This window comes from Lissotriton helveticus, chromosome 5_1 (genome assembly GCF_964261635.1).
Source record: "Lissotriton helveticus chromosome 5_1, aLisHel1.1, whole genome shotgun sequence".
Classification (NCBI taxonomy): Eukaryota; Metazoa; Chordata; class Amphibia; order Caudata; family Salamandridae; genus Lissotriton; species Lissotriton helveticus.
In genome coordinates, this window is record NC_136065.1 from 1,298,324,612 (window position 1) to 1,298,347,429 (window position 22,818).

A 22,818-nucleotide genomic window follows, 5' to 3' on the forward strand; every position below is an offset into this window, starting at 1 on the left:
TCCCTTTAACGCAGATGTCTTCGTTAAAAGGGCGTGCAATGGTTGTTGCTGAGGGCATTCCCAGCAACATCCATGGCTTTTTGACACTGCCCAAGATTTACGAGAAATTGCAAATCTGAGGCAGCGCCAAAAACTTAGGGGAGGTGTAAGGGAGGCACAACGAGGAGAAATATCTTTATTTCTCATTGTTTTTCCCTTTTCTATGTGTGCTGCATTCTGCAGCACACATAGAAAGAGGAAAAAGCCTCTTGTGATTATTTTTGTGTAGGAAGGTTTCCCTTCCTGCACAAAAAAATAATTCCCACAACGCAGGCACCCTTACACCATGGTGCGAAGGTGCCTGCGTTGGCGCACGGCAGCCCATTGTGCGCCAGCGTGGGGGAAAAGAACAGGAATGCACCGTATCTAATAGATACAGCACATTCCTGCCCTTTTCCCTATGCCATAGGGCAGTGCAGCATGAAGGCCTGCTGCGCTGCCCTACGGTAAAGCCTCATAAATGAGGCCCATAATTCTTTGCTTACTCACAACCGGAATATAATGAACGTCTTTACAGTGTTGCTATCTGTAAAATGAAAAATGATTTTCTTTATTGGCTTCCACCAGTATCTCTTTCTGAGGTTAGGATTTGTGTATAGAAAATGCACATAAAACCATGTAATGCAGACCAATGCACATATATTGATACAGGTATCTCGGCACAAAGACCAACAGTAATGCAGGACATATAAAAAAAATTCACAGGCACACATGCACATACATCATATATACAAACATGCATGCAGGCTCAGAAAACAAATACACGGGCATTCATGCTCAGAGAAGTAAAGAATGCATACATGTATGGTTGGATTGCTCAGTGAATAAATGATTTTCACAAGCACAGATAGGACATGTGGATTTATGGATTAAATATGCATTTTGAAGTTATCTAGACCAGGGCGTACATTGCTGGGGCAAAAACATGTCCTATTGATACTTATTCAATAACAAAAGGGGTATAATGTGCACGAAGTGTTTTGGGTTGAGTGAACTATTTATGACGTTTTAAAAGTTTGCACAGGCAATTATTAACTGCTAAAAGCGGGTGATAGTCCTGGTGCAAAAGAGGCACGAACAACAGCTGGCTCCCCTCCGAATGTGTGATATCATTAAACCAAGTACAAGTGGGTATCAGAGAATAATTCTTGGTGTTCAAATCTCCACCCACCAATTACCCACCTGGTGCTATTTTATGTATCAAACAAAAACATAACACCCGTTGAGGAGGTTACTCACATAATGATTGCATGTCAATGCACCAGTCCTTATATTCTGATTCAAAATGTAATGTAATGTATTCTTTCCAAAAAGCATAGCATTTTTTAAAATTCATGTGTCCATGTGGTATACAACCTTTACCACGCATTTTTTACCACGCACTACCATTACAACGCGGTTTTTACCACGCGTACCATTACAACGCATTGCGCTGGGGGGCGCTCTAGGATAGGGAATAGGTTAATTTACTATCCAATAACCTTCCCTAGTGTCCACGGGGACTGGAGTTGGAATAGTAAATTAAACTATTCACTACCCAGCACCCCAAAGCGCTATGCGTTGTAATGGTATGCGTGGTAAAAACCGCGTTGTAATGGTATGCGTGGTAAAAGTATGCGTTGTAACGTCATACATCCGTCCATGTAGAGAATTCAAATATCATCAGCCAGACTGACCACTTTGTCAGGGCCTAAATCTAATATAATTAACATGATCTTTTTACCATTCAAATTATTTTCTGGAGAGAGTTATTTTTAAATGTTTAAGAGGTTGTAAAAAGCTTGGGGCTGTACTTTTTCAAAGTTATAATTTAGGCTCTCATCAACTGGTTGATAAATCCCATGATAAGGACACTGCTGTTAATGGACACAACACACATGTCCTGTGAATGTGATGTGACTCTGCCTTTTCCTGTGTAAAAGATTGAAGTGGATTTCTCCATTGATAAAACAGTTTGAAAAATGTTAATACCATGTGCGTTACCAGATGCCACGTTATTGTTTAAAATGTATACAATATGGCTTGTTTTTGGTATTTTGCAGCCTTCAAAATGAGGCTCTACAGGCACTATTGCGCTGACAGAATGTCACTTTTTTTATGTTTCGGTGGTGCAATGTATCACTGGCATAACTATAAGGCCATGCATTCTGCAGCACACATAGAACGAGGAAAAAGCCTCTTGTGATTGTTTTTGTGCTGTAATATTTCCCTTCCTGCACAAAAAAAATCATCCCCTCAACGCAGGCACCCTTGCGCCATGGTGCAAAGTTGCCTGCGTTGGCACATGGCAGCCCATTGTGCGCTGTGCAGGGAAAAGTACAGGAATGAGCCATATCTATTAGATGCAGGGCATTCCTGCCTTTTTCTTATGCCATAGGGGAGCACAGCAGCAAGGCCTGCTGCGCTGCCCTACGGCAAAAAAAAACATAAATGAGGCCCTGACTGTTTCCAGTGTTGACATTTTGGTAAACTTTGTATTTCAACAGAAGTTACAAGATCAGATACAATAAGGTGGGGGGCGTGGCTTAGCGTCCGTAGGAGATGGCGGTGCCGGCGTAAGCGCTCCGTCGCGGCTGAGACGAAACGGCGGACCGCGTTGGTCTCCCTGTGTACAAGCGGATGATTTCGGCGTCGGAAGGTGCCTGGAGCAGGATGTGAGCTTCTTCGGCAGCCTTTATGGCATTTTACCAGCATTTTTAATCGACGCTCGTCAGAACTCGGCTCTATGACGGCCGCGGCCGCCATTTTGTGCAACTCCGCTCGCAAGACGTCCCTCACAGGTGAAATATCAGCGCTTCTGCACATCTTTTGAAACGCCTGAAGCCTTCTTCTCTCCTCCTAATGGGCCATCACATTTCCATTAAGTGACTTTCTTTGTTCCAAACAACCCTTCATTTTGGCTCCCGGTGTCATTATTCTTTTCATCTCCATTCATGCGGCCATGTTGTCACTCCATTACCTTCTGGCTCCTCCGGTCCTGCTCTGCCTGCGCAATTTCACCTGACTAACTACCTACTTTGCTCCTTCTATTACAGTTGATTGTGCATTTGATGACCTGTGTTTTTTTTAATTTATTTTTTAACTATTCTCTTTATTGGTAGCTAATCTTCTGTGCTTATTCACATCACAGCTTGTCTTATGTGACTTCCAGATTTTACCGGTCAGAGGCTCGTATCCTGATGTAGGTGGCTTTTTAGTTTCTCAGCTTCAATTGCCCCTGCTTCTGATTGATGACCTTGCTACTTTTGCTCTGCTTTTGAGTCGTGGTTTTAACCCTGCCTCTCTAACTTTTATAGTTGACCATTCATTCTGGAAGATACGGGGTCTTTGTTTTCTCCTAGTGCGCACCCTCTGGTTGTGCTTCTGCTGACAATTGATAATCTATGGGCAAACTTACAACGAATTGCACCAGCAAAACCTCAAAGCGCACTTTTATCAAAAATTCAACGTTTTTTTCAGCACTGGCCCAGTTGGAAGCTTCTCAAGAATCTCCTGTTCTTATGCCGAAGCCGGCCATGGAATTCCTTCCTCAGGCCAACGGGAAGACTACAGTTAAACGACTAAAAAAAGACCCCCCTCACCGTCTGCTTCTGCTCCACCTACATCTATTGATCTATTGTTGGAAGAGATAAGGGCACTCCGCCCTTTTATGGAAGAGACTAATGCTAAATTACAGGTTCTAACTGACAATTGGACTCAGATGGAAGCACGGGTCGCGTCGGTAGAACACAGTGTCTCTTCGCTTCAGGAATCCTCTGCCAAGACTGCGCAAATGCACTCCCAGATCTCTTCTCTTCAAAAGCAGGTTGAGGAACTTGAGAACAGAAATAGACGCAATAATCTGTGCATCTACGGCCTTGTGGAAGGTTGTGAGGGGAGTGACCCTATTACTTTCTTCAAGTCCTTTCTTCCTAAACTCCTCCATCTTCCGGAGGACACTATGCTCAACATACAAAGGGCTCACAGGCTTGGTCGAGCTCCTTCATCTACCTCTACCTCGGTAAAGCCCAGAGGCGTCATCATGTACTTCCTACAATATACTGACCTTTTAAAGGTCCTCTCAGCAGCTCGAGCCTCTCCTCGTCTTACATGGTCTGGATCCCCCCTGTTCTTCGCGCAAGACTATGCTAGAGCTCCGGCCAACCGCCGCAAAGCCTTTCTGGACATGAGACCTGAACTTCGATCCATTGGTGCTAGCTATGGACTTTTTCATCCCTGTCTATTTAGGGTCACGTACAACAACAAGACGACGACCTACGAAGATCCTGTAAGACTTCGGAGCTTCCTGAATTCATGTCAATCAGCTACCATGGATACTTCTGGTCCTTCTTCTGCATTCCCTCGTTGATTCTCTTCACTATTGTTGTATTTCTTTTTTACAGTCTGTTGTTTGCATAGGTTTCTGCACAGGTTCCCCAGTTTTCTTATAGTTACTCGTGCATTATGTTTCTCTTCTCTCTCTTCATGTTGCTATTGATGTTCACAATGCTCATTGTTTATTCTCCCTTTTATATATGCTACTTTTATTTGTATGACCTTCGCGTGGTATTTCTCATTGGTATCTTATTTTCCCCTAATGCTCTCCTCTTGTTTCCACAGATGATACATTATGTTCCGTGTTTCCCCAGCCGGGCAGTTAGCAAGCCCTGACCGTCTTGTCTCCTCCAGTTGGCTCTACCCCTCCCTCTTATACGTTTGGTTCCCTTCCTGCCTGTGTTCCCTTGCCTCCCCTACCTGTAAGTACGTTTCCTTCCCTTTTTAACATGTTTATTGTTATTTCTGTCCTCTTCTTATCCTCCCTTTTTGCCTTTCTTCTTGTTCTCTTTTTTGAGGTGTCACTTTTTCTCTTTCATTTTCAATTTTTCCCTGTTCATTTATCTTCTTTCTTATCATCTCTTTCACCATGTCTTCTTTCATTTTCCTGTACTCTTCATCTTTTTGAGGTGTGCTTCTATTGCAGTTGTTTTCCTTTTTTCTATTTTTCTATTTCTTAAATGTCAGTACGTATTGTTTCATGGAACGTTAAAGGTCTTAACTCTCCCATTAAGAGACAACGAATCCTTTCTCACCTTGCTAAATTGAATGTGGATTTCGCCTTTTTACAAGAGACTCATTTATCTGAAGCAGAATCTGTTCAGCTTAAAAGAGGTTGGGTGGGAGAGGTACTCTTTGCTCCCGGAGATGGTAAGCGGAATGGTGTTGCTATTCTTATTCGTAAATCTCTTACTTACTCCATCTTAGACACTGCTTCAGACTCTGATGGTAGATGGTCATTTGTCAAGCTTTCCTTGAGGGGTGTTCCACTCTCACTTTTAAACCTTTATGCCCCCACAGGTGGCCATCCGAATTTTTGGCACGAGATGGCTACTCGCATCACTGGTCTCGCAGGTGACCATTTTGTTTTAGCGGGGGACTGTAATCAGCCTTTTGACCCTTTTCTAGACCGAAACTCCAAAGCCTCCTTCATCCCAAACAAGCCCCATAAACTTTTTACTCACGCTATTTCACAGCATAAACTTATTGATGCTTGGCGTTTATTTAACCCAACCACTAAGGAGTTTACCTTTTACTCTCCTTCCCACCATTCCCAATCGCGCATTGACGATATTTTTGTATCCCACCATCTTGCACAGTCCCTTACTCATGCAGAAATTGGTCCCATTCTATTATCTGACCATGCTCCTGTCCATTGATATTGATATTATACCAAAAGTTATTGGACCAAAGAGATGGCGTTTCAATAATTCCCTTCTTTTAGATCCCAAATTCACCACCTCTTTTACTGAATTTTTTAATGAATATTTTCTTTTCAATGATACCCCGTCCATTCCTACTCACACTGTTTGGGATGCTTTTAAAGCCACAGCTAGGGATTTCATCATCCGTTATGTTTCTGCGAAACGGAAGGCTGCTCGTAAATATACTAGTGACCTTCTTCGTAAAATTAAGAGTCTGGAGCACTCCTACTATACCTCTCACTCGAAGGAAAGCTTGACAGCCCTTATTGATGCCAAGTTGAAATTTAACAAGAAATCTACTGAGGATGCTTCTCTTTACTTATTGAAATCTAGTTCCAAATTTTATGGTGCGAGAAATAAAGCAGGGAAAATTCTAGCTAAATATTTAAAAATCAAACATAACAAATTAAATATTGAATCTGTGTTTGCTGACAATGATGTCCCTCGGCATAAAGACACTGATATCCTTGACGAATTCTCTCGTTTCTACTCAACCCTCTATTCCTCTGAAACCCATCCTTCCCCTCAATCTCTCTCTGATTTTTTTTCTACCATTCGTCAGACAGACCATTTCCCCATTGACCTAACCTCTTTGGAATTGGATGTCTCCAAGCAGGAATTACTATCCGCTCTAAATTCTCTCAAAAAAGATAAAGCTCTGGGGCCTGATGGCTTTACTGTTGAGTTTTATCTTCATTTCTCCAAATTGCTACTTCCCAAATTACACTCTCCTATTAACTCCTTTGTCACTCTGGGCGCGTCTTCAGGTACCTTTGCTGATGTTCATATTTGTATTATTCCTAAGGAAGGCAAAGATTCTCGATATTGCAAAAATTATAGGCCAATTTCCCTTGTTAACATTGATTATAAGATCTATGCCAAATCTCTTGCAGCTCGACTAGACCCCTTTTTGCCTGAACTACTCGGCCCGAGCAATCTGTTTTTTTCAAGGGCCGTTTTATTACTGACAACACTAGACTTCTTTTCAATGTTTTGTCCAAGTCCCCACATTTTCCTGCCTCCCTAGCGGCTATTGCCCTGGACGCAGAGAAAGCATTTGATAGGGTAGAATGGACCAATCTTTTCTCTGCCCTCAAATGGTTTGGTTTCGGTCCCAAATTTGTGTCCTTAATTTCCTTTCTTTACTCCAATCCTAGAGCAGCGGTTTGTGCCAATGGTCTGGTTTCCTCCTTTTTTGATTTAGGTAGAGGCGTTCGACAAGGTTGCCCTCTATCCCCTTTTCTCTTCAATTTAGCTTTGGAGCCTTTCCTTTCCAAACTCAGACAAAACCCTGACATACATGGCTTTCAGACTTCACATTCTCATATTAAGTTTGCTGCTTATGCTGATGACATTTTGCTATTTATCTCCAATCCCACTGTCTCTATTCCCACTTTTCTTTCTGAAGTTCGTGAGTATTCGCAAATTTCTGGGTATAAGCTGAACAATGACAAATGCGAAATCTTGCCCCTCACGAAATATACCTTTAAACCTGATTTTTCTGCTTCTAATTTCACCTGGAATCCTTCTCATATTAAATATTTAGGTTTACATGTCACTCCCTCCATCACAGATACGGTCTCACTGTGTCTCAGCAAATGTATCCAGAAACTGACTGACCTCACTACCAAATGGCACCCACTTTATCTTTCTTGGTGGGGACGCCTGGACACTATTAAAATGATGTTATCTCCCATTGTTTTGTACACCATCTCTAATATTCCTGTCTCCATTCCCATGAAGTTCTTTAGGAAGATTAACGCTATCCTTTCTTCTTTTCTCTGGTCAGGCAAAAAACCCCGTATGTCTCTTCTTAGGTTGACTCGTCCTAAATCTGAAGGAGGTGTCAATTTTCCTGACTTTCCGACTTACCACAAGGCTTTTCTTTTACGCCAGGCATCCTTCTGGCTACGAGACCCTGATGATCCTTGTCCTTTATGGGTCAATGTAGAACGTCTCTCTCTTTCTCCCTTTACTTTTGCTGAATTTCTATCTTTCTCTCGCAAACCACAGTTACCATCCATCCCCATACATAAATTCACAGTCAAGCTACTCTTAGCCTCGTCCCCGACCCCCCCTTCCTCTGTTGCTGATTTTTTTATCCTCTACCATCTGGCACAATAAAAATATCCTTATTAATAGTAAACCTTTCTATTGGAAATCCTGGAGGCAAAAGGGTTTAATTTGGGTTTCCCAACTTTTCTCTCAATCCAATTTCTTATCTTTTTCCTTGTCACTCCACTCCTTTGATTTACCTGCTTCCTTCGCTCGTACCTATCTTATACTAAAGGAAGCGATCATGTCTACTTATACCCGAATCTTGCATTCTCACAATCTCTCTTCGTCTCCTAACCCCTCCTCACAACTTCACTCTTTTTTGGCTGTCCATTCCAAAGCTTCTCTTATCCACGCATTCCTTCGCGCCACGCTTTTGCCTCGTTCAAAGTCTAAGGTAGAGGAGCAATGGCAATGTGACTTTGCTACTTCTTGGCCTACTTCACTATGGGATAAGTTATGGGTCAAAATTCTCAAATCCTCCAGATCTGCCACCTTAACTCAGACTCTCTTTTTCATTTATAATAGACTCCTTTTTACACCACATATGCTTCATAAACGATTTTCTTCTGTTCCTGATCTCTGTTGGTCTTGCTCTAAACCTACTGCTTCTTTATTTCACATGCTTTTCTCCTGCACAATTATTCATGACTTCTGGAAGCATATTTGGACCCAGATTAATGACATTTTCCACACCCACATCCCTTTTGCTTTTCTCCACATTTTTCTAGGCAGTATCTCCCCTTGTTGGGACCATGTTACTTTTGATGTACGAATTATTGATTTATTGATAGCGGTTGCATTCCAACAAATTACGGCTAACTGGAAAGATTTTACGAATATATCGATTAAAGCATGGTGGTATATTGTATGTCATAACCATAGGTTGGATACTGCCTTTGTTTTTCCTCCTCATATGGCAATCAAACTCACTAATTTATGGCTTCCTATAACATTATTTCTTGATGCCTCTGCTAAAAAATCATCTCATCTATCACCTGCTCAGCAAGAAGTCCCCAAACCTCCCTGATTGACCTTATAGTTCCTGTATATCTTCTTGTATAACAGATTTAACTACTGTTTTGTATAACATCACTTATTTCCATTACCATTGTACTTTTTATTTCTTTTTCTGATATTTATGCATTGTTTTTCTGACTTATTTTGCTTCTTTTCTGTACCATTTATGTTTATTGTATTGACACCTCTTTTTGCTCAATAAACTTTAGTTGAACTGAAAAAGATACAATAAGGTGTGACTGAAAAACCGAGACATGTTCCAAATGGTGATCTTGCTCAGATAGCTCCTGAGTCAAAAGGAACTAAACATCTTTAGACTGTCATGGGCGACATATAATTATCCTGAGTAAAGATAAATGACTTATGTGTAAGAGATAGGCCTTTGGAAAGGGAAATTAAACACCACTCTTCTTTCATTCAGCCATAGTCTTAAATACACACAAAGAATTATAGCAGTGGTCTAATTTCAACTTCACATTTACTGCTAGAACAGAAACTACTTCAAGGTAGTACACATATTCCACGAGATAGTCTTATAAAACTGGGACAACAATTAAATTCCGTCCCTTACTTCCAAAGTGAAGAAGTGCCAAGCACAATTCCTCACATACTAGACCATACTTTTGTAAAAGATATAGGACATAAATTGATCTAACTAACATTAAACCAAAGTTAAACGGAAAGAGTGACATATTTAGGAATGCCTGCAAACCTACGATTGAGGGACCATGTATGAATAAATATGTACCTATATCACAGAGTCACACATAAAACTACACCCAATATTTTCAAATAGAGCCATAAATCACGCACAGCAACAGTGCACTGATAAAGACATCCACTCCTTCTGAGGGCCAAAGAGACCTGATGCCAGAACCAAAGATTTGTTTAACATCATCTAGTATTAAACAACATCTATTAAGTAGAGTGCTTGGTCTATGGTATGCCCCTACTTGCTTTATTTACATCTGCTCTGCACACCATGACGCCCAGGCCAGGAGGCAGGTATAGGAGTCCTGTAAAAATGACCCAGTAACACTTTTTGTCAGTCAGCCTACCTGAGTTCCTTGTTCTGCTGCTGGCTCGCTTTATTTCTCATCACTTGAATACGATTTTGAGCTTCAACCAGTTGTTCTCGAATCCTGTCCAGATGTACCTCCAGGTCTTGGTTTGTGCGCTTCAGGTTTTCGTTTTCTGTGGTGGTCACCTGCTGCTTACTTCGCAATTTGTGGAGCTGGGTTTCCAACTTGTAAAAAGAAAATCATGCGTCAGTGGGTTGACTGGAGTACGGGTGAGTCCACTAGAGTCTATCATCTTAAAGGGGACGCAGTTTAAAGGAAGGGACCCCAAATGAAACTTGGTACCACAACAATTATAAGAGAGAGAAGAGTGCTATTTATGAATAATGTATGGTTTCAAAAATGTGTGGATTTCTTATCTTCTTTTTACCATGAGCACCATGACAGCATGAACGCGGATGATAACAGGTATATTCATAAAACGTAATCAGAGAATAAAAACAATGATGGAAAATTAAAGTTTTGTTTTTATATTTCAGAACACCGAAAATAAGAGCATTGTTAATCTATTTAAGAATTTACAGTCAGGACACTCTGAGTATTATTTTCGCTAAAAGGGAAATCTGATTTTGAATTTTTAGGGAACAACAAACTTGTCCAAAGGAATGAAGGCAGCCCATTTACACATTGAGGAAGAATATCATGTAAACCTTGTACCAGAAAAAAAAATTAAATCTAATCTGAAACAATCTGCTTATTCCATAATAAGGAATGGCGCAATCAGGAGTTCCAGACCACCTTATCGCACAGCACTTTTTCACCGAAGCAGAACTAAAACAAAATTATTTTGCTCTGAGTTTGATGTTTAAATAATACTCCTTTAGCTTTGTCCTACATTAAAAACTCTTGGAAACTGAGAGAACAATTATTTTCTCCTTGCGTTTTATGGCAACAGCAACACCGTCTAAGCATGAAGTCGGTTTGTTCCAATGCTTCCCGCTCAGGTCTGTTAGTAACAACACCCGTGATCTGGCCTGCTTAATCCATAATAGTTGTGAAAATTAAGTAAATCAATTCTCCCGAACAGCACGACTACCACTGAGAGCTGCACCTCACTAATGCAAGACATGTATCTGGTTGTAAAAAATGTATATGTCTTCAGAATCAGAGAATAGCTACGGCTATTTGAGGCTGGAGGTAGGAATATTTGTTATTTTTGATTTCTTTATTTTTTTATTGGGCAATCTCAATAAAACAAGTCACAATTTTCATACAAAGCAGAATCTTCTTCATGCAGCTAACGAAACTGACTAATTATCTGTAATCAATGGAAAAAGATTAATTTCAGAAGAGGTAAATTAATTTACAAAAGCACAGTTCACCTTTGTGGCGGTGTTGTTGTATATTATGCAACCACCTCACGCACACAACATTCACCCGCTGACACCTTGACTTCACACTAGGTAATGGTGTGAGCGAAAGACCATGTTCGGTCCACGACCCATTTAATATAACGCCTGTGGCCACACCTGGCCAGAGGATGTACAACTGTGCACATCCGGGGCAGTGTGCTACTTTGGGAGGGTACGGGTTGGTCACACTTCACATTAAAAAAACACAATTCTGAATACACAAGATAGACAATGAGCATTGCATGACAAGATCTCAGCAGGTTTAGTCACAAAAACCAATGCAATTCCTCCTATAACTCCCTCCCCTTAAGGCAGAATACTGCTTTGTGGTCCTCCCGGTCCTCTAATCTTCTCTCACAACTACAACTCAAAGACATCATCAAATTGACAATGAAGTATTATCCCTTCCCAAAGAATGGTAGCCATAAATTTACTATGGCGCAACAGAATAAACAACTCCCCGCAGAATGGCACATTCCACAACTCATTGAGGAGTGGATTAGTAACACTGCTTCTAAAAAGCACGGACCTTACCGTCAAACCCAGTTTTATCGACAAAATCCTCACAATACAGAAATTCCCTAATAGAAAAATAAGCAACCTAATGCCCATAGAAATCAAAAGGCATTCTCTATCTGTAGAGGGACACAGACGCAATAAAAAATCAGAGTTGTTGGTGACATCTTCTGCCAGCAGCATATGACACCATTGGACATCATATTCCAGCTCAGGTTACAGATGGTCTTATCTAACTCACTGTTAAGTTATCAGGTCTACTTTCCAGAGGACGACTCTATTATGTTAAGACATTATCAACAAACTCATGTCCCGCTGTCTCATATGATTACTTTTCCTCACTGACCAACACACCACTGAATCCAGCTTGGAGGGGACTAGAGGCAAACCATCTCCAGCCTGGTATATATCTCCAGAATGTAAATGGTTTACTCGTTATCAATTATGAGCAGCCCAATAGTAATCGAGTGTAAAATCATAAATGTATGTACAATCATTCAATAGTTTTGTCTCAAAAAGAGTACTCCTTGCTGTTTTCAGTTTCTGGTCCAAAAGGGTAATGTGCCCTTTTTGACAGCAATGGCTCAAAGAATGCACCTGCTCTGCTCTTGCCTGATTCTAACATGGAGTCTCCCAGGAGTGAGCATCAACAGTGACTAGTGGTTTCCAGTACAAACAATCATGCAGGAATGTTTGTGGAGATGGTTCTTTAAACTGACATAACAAGAAACCGCTCCATTCTCATCATGGAGCATGGAGCTCAGAAAACATCTCTAGCAGCAGCATTGTGTGACCAATTAATGCAATCTACATCTTTAGGCTACATCTTTAGCATGAAAATCATATACAATAGAGGGACCATGAGTGGAGACTAGAGCCCTAACGTACAAAATTTCCATTTGCAAAAAGTGATTGCAAATTGCACACTAACATTTTGCGAATGATAAGGAATTTTGTGAACCAACCAATGTATTAGTAAGTCAGTTCCAATTCCAGATTGTAGTGGGTAGCAATCTGACCTACCTTATCAATATTCACGAATTAAGTTGTAAGTTGCGATTCACTATGATTGGATGCCATTACACGGATTGTAGTGTGCTGGGGTCAGGAAATCACCATGTCTGTGATCGCATTTTAAATAAAGTCAACTTAGTTTTAAATGCAGACCTTTTTCCTTAAAGGAAACGGATCAGCATTTAAAAAGAAAAGGTTTTTCTTAGTTTGTCTTGAGAGTTGGCAGCAGTCATTTGGACCAATGCCTACTCCCAAGGTTTTTGAAACGTTCACAAAACGGAAGGAATTTCAAAATGACCCATTCACATTTGCGAATGGGTTAAAACCTTCTTGAGGTGTCGGTAAAATGTAAATGGTTTCCAACTGGATTTCAGACACAAAACATTGGTACATCCCTTAACTAATCACTGTTCGGAAGACATACCCTATCCTTGTTTCTTCCAAATAGCAATCCCTTATGGGTTTTTAAACCCATTTTGCAATTTACTTACTGGTTAGCAAATCACAAAATGGGTTTACTTAATAACAAATAGCTATTTTGTGGTTGCAAACCCTGTGACTTTGCGAATCGCAGGCTTAGCTGCCCCACAACATTGCTTTGCACATTAGATCGTATGATGCCCAGACCAGGTAAGTGCCTCAGACAAAGGGAATTCATAGGGCTGAGGATCCTGATGCATGGAGGGAGACATTGGAAATTAAATGGAGCACAAAGAAGAGTGTTTGAAAGGAGTTCATCTGCCAGACGTCCTTTAGCATCTCAGGGACAGTTGAACTTCAATAGTCTGTGTCAGCATTGTGCACATAGTGGCCAATACTAAGGGGCCCATTATGATGTCGGGCAGATTGCCCCCGCAAGGCTGGCGGTAGCCACCGCCAGCCTGGCGGGGACAATCCGCCTGACATCCACACTCGTTTTCCCCCTCGCCATATTAGTATGGCGGGGGGACCTCGGCAGACGGAAAGACCGTCCGTCGCTTTTTTATCAGACACCGCCAGCCATATTATGATGGGTGTCCTTAGGTGCCTTTCCCGCGGCGGCGATGCCACCACGGAAAGGCACGCGGTCTTGCCGCTTTGCTTATGCAAATGCTGATATGCATTTTTAGCATTGTGGCGGACGGTGCAGAGAGCACCGCCCGCCACAATGCTAAAAATGCAGGATGTGCCCGCCACTGTGGTGGGCACATCCTAATACCCCCCACGGGACCCCCGCCCTTATGGCGGGCGGCCCCGAATTCCGATAGGATGGCGGGCGGACAAAGTCCGCCCGTCATCCTAATGAGCCCCTAAGTATCTAAGGTAGACCAGTGACACCTGATATGCATTCATAACTGGAAGTGTTTGGTACTGAGTTTTACCTCTTAGAGAACTTGGATTCTTTAGTTACTGTACTATTTTCACAAAGAGCAATGTACAGTACCCATCAATAAAAAATGGAATGTGTGATTAAATGACATAAAGGTTTTGTGGGAACCTTCTTTTCTTTCTTTTCAACAAGTTTTTCATTCACAAACCTTCCTGGGTGAAATTTAAATTCTTCACCCACCAATAAGATATGGATCCTGGACATCATCAAGAAAGGATATCACTTAGAGTTCAGGCTTTTCAGTGCTCCATCTAGGTTTCGGCCCACTCTGCTTAAGTTTCTAAGTGAACAGTTAGTTCTATTCTGGAAAATTCAGAAGCTGATGGGCAAACCAACACAGTTCCACGGTCATAATCTGCATGAAGGAACTGTAAAGTCTATTGTGGTCTATTGTGTTCCCAGTCCTAGCGCTGGCAGAGAATTTGACACTGAAATTGGTCAATCAGTGAATTCCTCATTAGCCATAGATGATGTTCTCCGTGAAGTACATTTTCCGTTTGCTAGACTTAGGAAACTTTTTGTCTGCTTTTTGTTGGGATGACAACCCCTTCACGTGCCTATTCATTCCGACATTCTACAATGCCTGAGATAGTCCACGGACAATCATTAATTCCAGACCTCTTGCCTTCGTTTCATTCTCACCTCAGCACCACAAGTGTTTACCAAGGTACTGGTCCACACCTACTAGACACAGGAATTTTCCTTTTTAACCATTTAGAAAAGTGGCTAATTTATGTTGTTACTCTTTCCAAATCTTCCATCTGGTTGTCAGCTCACAGGACACAGTGAGGCACAAGAAGAGACAAACATGGAAGACATTGCACACAGGACAATGGAAAGTACTCTGGTCCGTAAATCGATTTTTACCAGAGTCAGATTTGCAGCATCAGATATTAAAGGACTGGCACATGCCGACATGCGTACAGGTCAATAGTGGCAGTTGTAGTATTTGGGCCTAAGTCACACTAAGCTCACATGTCATGCCACAGAGGTTGTTGTGCCTCCTCAATACTCACATTAGTTAGCGCTCTGCTCATGCCTTTACCTTCGTCATTTTTCTTTTGTTCCATTACCTTGGTTCCCTTGTTCCCTCTCTTAATGTACTTTGTTATCCTTTCCCTGATCTTTATGTTGAGTATGTAATTTCCATCCAGTCTACTCCCTTTGGAAGTGATCTTCATCTTCAGCTCCTGTGGAGGTTTTGAAGTTGACTGTGGGCTAACTAAAGCACACCTTGTACTTGCCCCAGGTAAGTCCCTGTCTGTGGTATTTGTGTCTCATACTTCCCATCTGTGTATAGAGCTACTAGTAATTTGTTTTTCTCTCATTTATAGATGGAGTTTTAACCCTAAGAAGTCTTACTGCATGTGATACAGGAGTAACTCTCACTCTAAGTTCCCCCACCCACTTTCCTCTTAGCTTGAGTCTTTTTTACCATTCTGCACCTAATACAAGGGGCTGAGTCAATTCAATTCAATTTTACTTTATTCGGTTAATCAACAATAACCATAAAAGTATACAACATGAAAGTTCATTCACAGTAAAGTATTACACGACATCCATACAAATTGATTTCCGTAATATAAATCCTTTTTTTTAAAATTCCGAGACAGTTGTAACAGTTAATACTGTGTCTAATCTCTGCAATTCTAAAAACGCTGGGCGACATCGATTTAAATTCATTTCCTTTGGGATTGGGATATTAAATTTCCTGCGTGGCAGTGTATAGAATTTACAGAAAAATAAAACGTGAATATCAGATTGCACTGAAGAGTCGTCACATGGGCACATAATTAAGTCATGGGACCAAGAGTTCATAACAGGGAAAGTCAAAAATCTAAAAAGAATATTTAGCCTAAAACGTGTTAGGACAAACCTCTCATAATTGGTCATCTGTAAGGTTAAATAAGGCTGTAGTTTGTCCCGAGTTAATATCAGTTGGTGTAAACAAAGTCTTTTTCTTTACTTCCTCATTTGCTCTTTTCTCTTCGAGGTATTCCATACATTGTTTTTTTCAATATCTTCCTAGGGATATCAACCATTGTGAGTGGGTCATCATAATTGTTAGAATTCTTGAAGTATGACAGGACACAGGAAGATTCAAGAACAGTACCGTTTAATAGCCATCCACTCTCCTCACTGATTACTACTCCAACATTCCACAATGAACTTCAGGGTGGAAGGGTCCAACAAAGGGCAGGTAATAGGGGTGGACGGAACATACGAAATAGGCTAGTTGTAACAATAATGGTAAGCTGGACGTACTAGCAGAGAACTCGATTACCTAACAGAACACTCTAAGATTGTACTCTTACAATATTATCAAAACTCCACCATTGACCATTTTCAAACTGTACCACATTTTTCAACACTTTTACAATTTTACAGGTAGAGTGAAATTTGCTGGGGGCAGTTCCTGACTTGATATTTCTTCTGGCTTGCGCCATGTCTCCCACCTCCCATTTTTTTAACTTTACTCCATGTTTTTGATCATACCATTGTTTGTACTTGGTTTGATGTTGTTTGACCTTCTCTCCAGCTTCCTCCCAATCAACTTCCCTAACTTCACCACCATTTAGCCAACAAGGATTTAATTTGGTGCATGGCTCCCTCCCGCGTAAAGACACAAAAGGAGAGACCCCCGTTACTCTGTTAGGTGATGTGTGATAGGCCCACAGACATTCCCTCAACGAGTTTTCAACATCAAGTCCATTGATAGTAGCTAGTTGAATATTTTCCTTAATGACTCTATTAGCTCTCTCCACCATTCCATTTGCTTTCGGACAATAGAGAGCTGTGGTTTCATGCCTTATGCCTGACAATTTTAGAAAATCCAGCATCTCTTCAGAGGTGAATTGTACCCCATTGTCAGTTATTAGTGTGGAAGGGATACCTTCCTCGCTGAACACTTCTTTTAAAAATTGGATCACTGATTTGGTATTGATGCTATGCACAAACTTTTGCTTGATCCAGTGTGAAGTATAATCGATCAGGACCAACATGAATTTTCTCTGCAGGACCTGATTCTGCATAGGCCCAATGATGTCCATTGCCAACTTGCTCCATGGCTTGGTTGGAACGCTTACTGGAGACAACGGAGATTTGTGTATTATTTTTGTCTTATCACTGTTTTCACATGCTCCACATTCTATTACTACTTCTTCTGTCATGGCATCCATTTTGGAAAACCAGAAATTGGTTCTTACTCTTGCCTTAGTTGCACTGCGTCCAAGGTGGCCTTCATGCCCCAAATCAATGACTCTCTTTCGTAGTTCTTTAGGAGGTATCACTCTATTATTTCGATAAACTTTCCCTCCTATGGTACTTAGTTCATCTCTGACTTCCCAAAATTCTTCCACTCCTGCCTCTACATCTTTCTTCTTGTTTGGCCATCCATTCTTGATCAGCTCTTTTAGGACACTGAGCTCCTTGTCCTTCTTCATTCCATCTTCCCACTCCATTTCCGTGATGGCAGGAAAATCCATCATCATTATCGGACTGTCCAGAGCTTCCTCTGTAACATCTTCTTCTGGAAGGGGTGATCTAGATAGAAAATCAGCAATGATATTTTCCTTGCCCGGCACATGTTCAATCTTGAAATTGAAATGTTCCAGCCCCAGTATCCATCTGCTGATGCGTGGGGTGCAGTTCTCCAACCCTTTCACTGAAAAAATATACGTGAGGGGCTTGTGATCTGTACGTATAGTAAATCTTAAACCCCATAGAAAAAACGTAAAATGTCTGACCGCCCAGAAACACGCCAAAGCTTCTCGTTCGATTACTGAATAGTTCTTTTCTGGTGGGGAGAGACTTCTAGACGCATAGGCAATAATCTTTTCTTCAGTTCCATTTTTCTGAACTAGAGTAGCACCTAGTCCATAGTTTGATGCATCAGTTGTCAGAATAGTTTTCTTGGTGGCATCAAAAGTTCCAAGGGCTGGGGAGTTGACTAAATCTTCCTTCAATGCATGAGCAACTGCCTCCTGTTCCTCGTTCCACACAAACTCCTTGTTTTTCTTTAACATCTCTCTCATGGATTCACACTTAGCAGCAAACTTTTCCACATATTTTGACATGTATTCCATGAGTCCCAAAAATGACTTCAACTCATCTTTGTTTCTTGGGTTGGGAGCTTCCTTAACTGCCCGGATCAAACTGCTCTTTGGTCTAAATCCTTTTTCCGAAATTGAATGGCCCAAATATTCCACTTGTTGTACTTTTATCTTACATTTTTCTTTCTTGACTGCTAAACCAGCATCTGTGAGTCTTTGGAAGACTTGCCTCAACACACCATCGTGTTCCTCTGAATTTTTTCCATAGACCAATATGTCATCTTGGAAACACATAGTGCGTTCCACACCCTCCAGAATTTTTTGCATGGCTCTTTGGAAAATTGCAGCAGCCGATGCAAGGCCGAAAGGCATTCTTTTGAACATGAAGGCACCAAAAGGCGTGATAAACACCGTGAGCGGCCTTGAATCTGGATGTAATTCGATCTGGTGGTATGCCATGGATAGATCTATTACACTGAAATATTTTGCAGGACCCATGGTGCTTAGCATTTCATTTATTACTGGCAAAGGATGTCTCTCTACCCAAATACAATCATTTAAACTGCGTAAGTCCACACAGAGGCGGATGCCCTCTCCATTGGATTTGGCTGCCAAAACTATCGGAGCCAACCACTCGGAACAGTCTATGGGTTGAATTATATTCATATCACATAACTTCTGCAACTCAATTTCTAAGGGTTCTCTCAATTTATAAGGTACAGTACGCAGACCATGTACCACAGGTTTAGCATTTTGTTTTAATTTAATCCTATGCTGAAAATTGTGTAAACATCCCAGTTCCTCTTTAAACAGTTGTTTGAAATCATCACAAATCTTTTCCGCTCCTGGAAACTTCTCTGTAAGTAACACTTGTTCTGCACTATTGGGATCCAATATGATTCCCAATTCTTTTTGATGAACCCATCCCAAAAGGTTGGAACCCGACGTCACCACGTATACAGTTCCATAGGTTTTCCTATCCTTGAATTGTATCTGCACATCTTTCATGCCCAAAAGGGGAATATTACCCTTGTTATATCCTGAGGGGGAAATGTCTGGGGACTTAAGCTCACTGATCTTATTCTTGCCTGTGGACATATAATCATCCTTATTTATTAAAGTGAACGGAGAACAGGAATCTGCAAACATTTCAACTAAATCATCATTAATTAGTACATCACATTTTGGGTAAATAGAATTCACAGTGTCATTGACATCTTTCACTTGCAAAGTAATTTTCTCTACTTTTTGTTCAATGCATTTCACTTCTCTACTAGTGGCCCTCTCCATATTCTTTTCATGTTCCCTGGTGTGCAACTCTCCATCGCGACACACTCTGGCAAAATGTCCCCTTCTATTGCATTTCTTACATGTGACATACTTGGCTGGGCATTGGAAATAGGTAGCAAAATGGTTGTTGCTACCACAACGGTAACACTTGGGACCCTTCTCTTTGTAATCTACCTTGGTGTTAACATTTTCCTTAAACCTCATCTTATACACATCATTCCTATCTTCTTGATTGTCAATGGTGGCTACTGTCTCCCCATCAGGCTTCATTTCCTTCACACACTTAGCTGTGTGTTCCACTGACTTGGCAATTTCTATAGCTTCTCTGAGCCCTGGATTTTTTGCCAACAGTTTCTCCTGGATGCGCGGATTATTTGTGCATCTCACCAGTTGATCTCTTATTAAAGAGTCTGTGAGATCACCAAATTCACATAACTGTGTAACTCCCCACAATACTGCAATATAATTTTGTACTGACTCCTGTTTTCCCTGACACCTTTTAAAAAATTTGTGACGCTCTAAAACCACATTGATTCTATCCCCAAAATGTTTTTCTAACTTCTCCAAGGTTTGCACATATACGTCTACCTCTCCAACAGCATTACCATCTTGCTCAGGTACAGGTAAAGATTCATATACTTTACGACCTTGTACACCCAAATTGTGCACCAGAATATGTTGTTTTCTTACTGAATTGATCCTTTGACCACCAATAGCTATCAGATATGATTCAACAAGTTTTACCCATTCTTTCCAGCTAATCTCGGATTCTCCTATATCATTAAGGAAAGGCGGGGGTTGGTTCATGCTTGCTGCTGCCATTTGAGACCCTGGAACAATGACTCAAGGGAATATAACAATGAAATTACTGTACTGCACAGCCTGCATGTGATAATAAACAGTTCTCTGGTTGAGATGGTGATGTTAAAAGGACACAAAACACTGCAAATATAGAATAACTGTAAATAAAATACTGTGCCGCTACATGTAAAGGATATATGGAACAAAAATATTTTGGAACAGCTTCCAGATTTGGACACAGAACGCTGCAGATTTAAAGTTAATTTGGAAATATGAGACGTCTTAACTCCAAATATTTTCTTTTTTTTTCTTTTAATAATAGTCTGTGGCTGGTCCTAGAAATTTCTAGTTCTTACTTGAAGTTCTCACCTCCTGAGCTAGTTAGTCTTGAAGAGAAAGTTTCCACGAAAAGACCGATCCTTAGTTACTGGTGCGCCGGCTCAGCTCGGAAACCAAATACAGTTGGTCTCTGAGGCAAGTAAGGAGGAAATGCGGCCCTGAATTAGTGGTGCGCAGTAGTTTTATTCAGCAGAACTACACGACACCCAGGCAATGGAGCTCCTCCCGTCCAACAAGGAGGTTGAGCGCAGGCGCCAACCAAAGACAATGCTCCTCAAGACGTCAAGAATCCTGTCAGGCTCCAGAAGATTTTACGTAGAAAGAATCAGCGCAGGCGCCACCCTGGGACACAGCCACATGAAAATACTGGAGACCTTCCCTTAACAGAATGAGACACTCGCCGATCTTCCGCTGCGGACCATCACAACCGGACAGCACTTCTGCTTCTCCTCATACACACGGACACCACGGAACTTCCACAACGGAGAAGGTACGTGTGAGGCTTTCAAAAATAGTCCACACAACTCGAGAACTGTCGCGCACACAGCGGGAACTTCCTCCTCACGATAAATTTTATAGGAGTTAAACTTATTTCCTGATCCACACTGACAGTACGCCTTACACAGTTAATAAGCGTGGACACAAAATGCCTCACACAATCTGGTTCCACTTGCCAATACTTGCGGGAACATCCAAAGACTTAGGAAAGTAAATCCTTACACGTATGGAGAGAGTACTCAAAGGGGAGATGGCCACCTCGGCCCCCTGCACAGTTCCGTCGCCAGTGTTAGAATTCTTGAAGTATGACAGGACACAGGAAGATTCAAGAATAGTACAGTTTAATAGCCATCCACTCTCCTCACTGATTACTACTCCAACATTCCACAATGAACTTCAGGGTGGAAGGGTCCAACAAAGGGCAGGGAATAGGGGTGGACGGAACATACCAAATAGGCTAGTTGTAACAATAATATTTTAGGCAATCAATTTCAGCAAGGAAACATTTAACATAATCAAGCCATTTGATCCTACTCACATTTTCTAAATTTAGAACATCCCTAAGAATAGCGTGATTCAGTACGCACTCGTTTGTTGTCCAAACCCTATGCCAAAGAAGAATGGGCTGGATTTTAATTGTATCTACAATGTGTGGCTGGCCAAGTTCTGTGTGACAAATATAAGTCGAGACACTCTCAGGTACGGCTAAGATGTGCCTCAAAAACATATTTTCCACTATTTGAATTGTTTTAGTGTTGGCATATCCCCAGAGTCCTGATCTGTAAAGAACAACTGATAAACAAGTGGCATTATCAATTGTTAAAATTTCCCTGATCGTTTTTTCCCCCAATTTTTTAATAACATTTTTTAGGGCCATTATTGATTATGAGAACAAAAGGGTTCTCGCTTTTACCGCACTAGCCCATGTGCCAGTCTCGTGAAACAGGATACCTAGGTAAGGAAAGGTAGGGGTAGAGTCCAAGGGATTATCATTTATATACATAATTTTTCTCTGTTTGTTACTACCAGTGCCACAGTTCATGGAGAACGTTTTTGTACAATTAATTTTTAAATCCAGGTTCAACATAAAGTTATTAAAAGATGTTATCAGGCCCTGTAGGGCAAGGGGCGTCCGAGCCATTATGATCGCATCCTCTGCCTACAAGAGTGCAGGGATCGATCTTTTGGCTACCATAGGCATATCCCTGCACTCCTGTAAGAGGGTGCGTTCAACGCCATTTATGTAGACTAAGAATAGAAAAGGGGCCAGGACGCACCCCTGGCGTACCCCACGGCCTATCCCAAAGGATCTAGTACATTCTCCATCCTTCCCATAACGGACTGAAGCTGTGGCACCTGAATATAGTTCCCTTCGAAAATAAATAATAGTTTCTTCCACCCCTAAACTTTCTAATATTGCCCAAAGTTTGCTAAGGGAGACACAATCAAATGCCGACGTAAGGTCAACAAATGTAAACTACATGCGTTCCCCCTTTGCCCTAACGTATTTTTGATGTATAATAAATAAATGTACGCCCTGCTCTACTGTTCCTATTCCCTTCTGAAAACCATATTGCAGGTCACTGATTATCCCATTATCCTCTGCCCAGATTTGAAGTCTCCCTAAAATAACCCTACCAAGGATCTTTATGGATG

General features: G+C 41.3%; 1 protein-coding gene across 2 annotated transcripts in view; it reads right to left on the reverse strand.

Annotated features, from left to right (window-relative positions):
* The window catches only part of RAB44 (RAB44, member RAS oncogene family), a 387,835-nt gene that overhangs the window by 106,980 nt on the left and 258,037 nt on the right, over positions 1-22,818 (reverse strand). For both annotated transcript variants that reach the window (XM_078644134.1, XM_078644135.1), the window contains exon 8: positions 9,911-10,098. In XM_078644134.1, the coding sequence (XP_078500260.1) occupies positions 9,911-10,098 (188 nt within the window). The remainder of the gene's footprint in view (positions 1-9,910; positions 10,099-22,818) is intronic.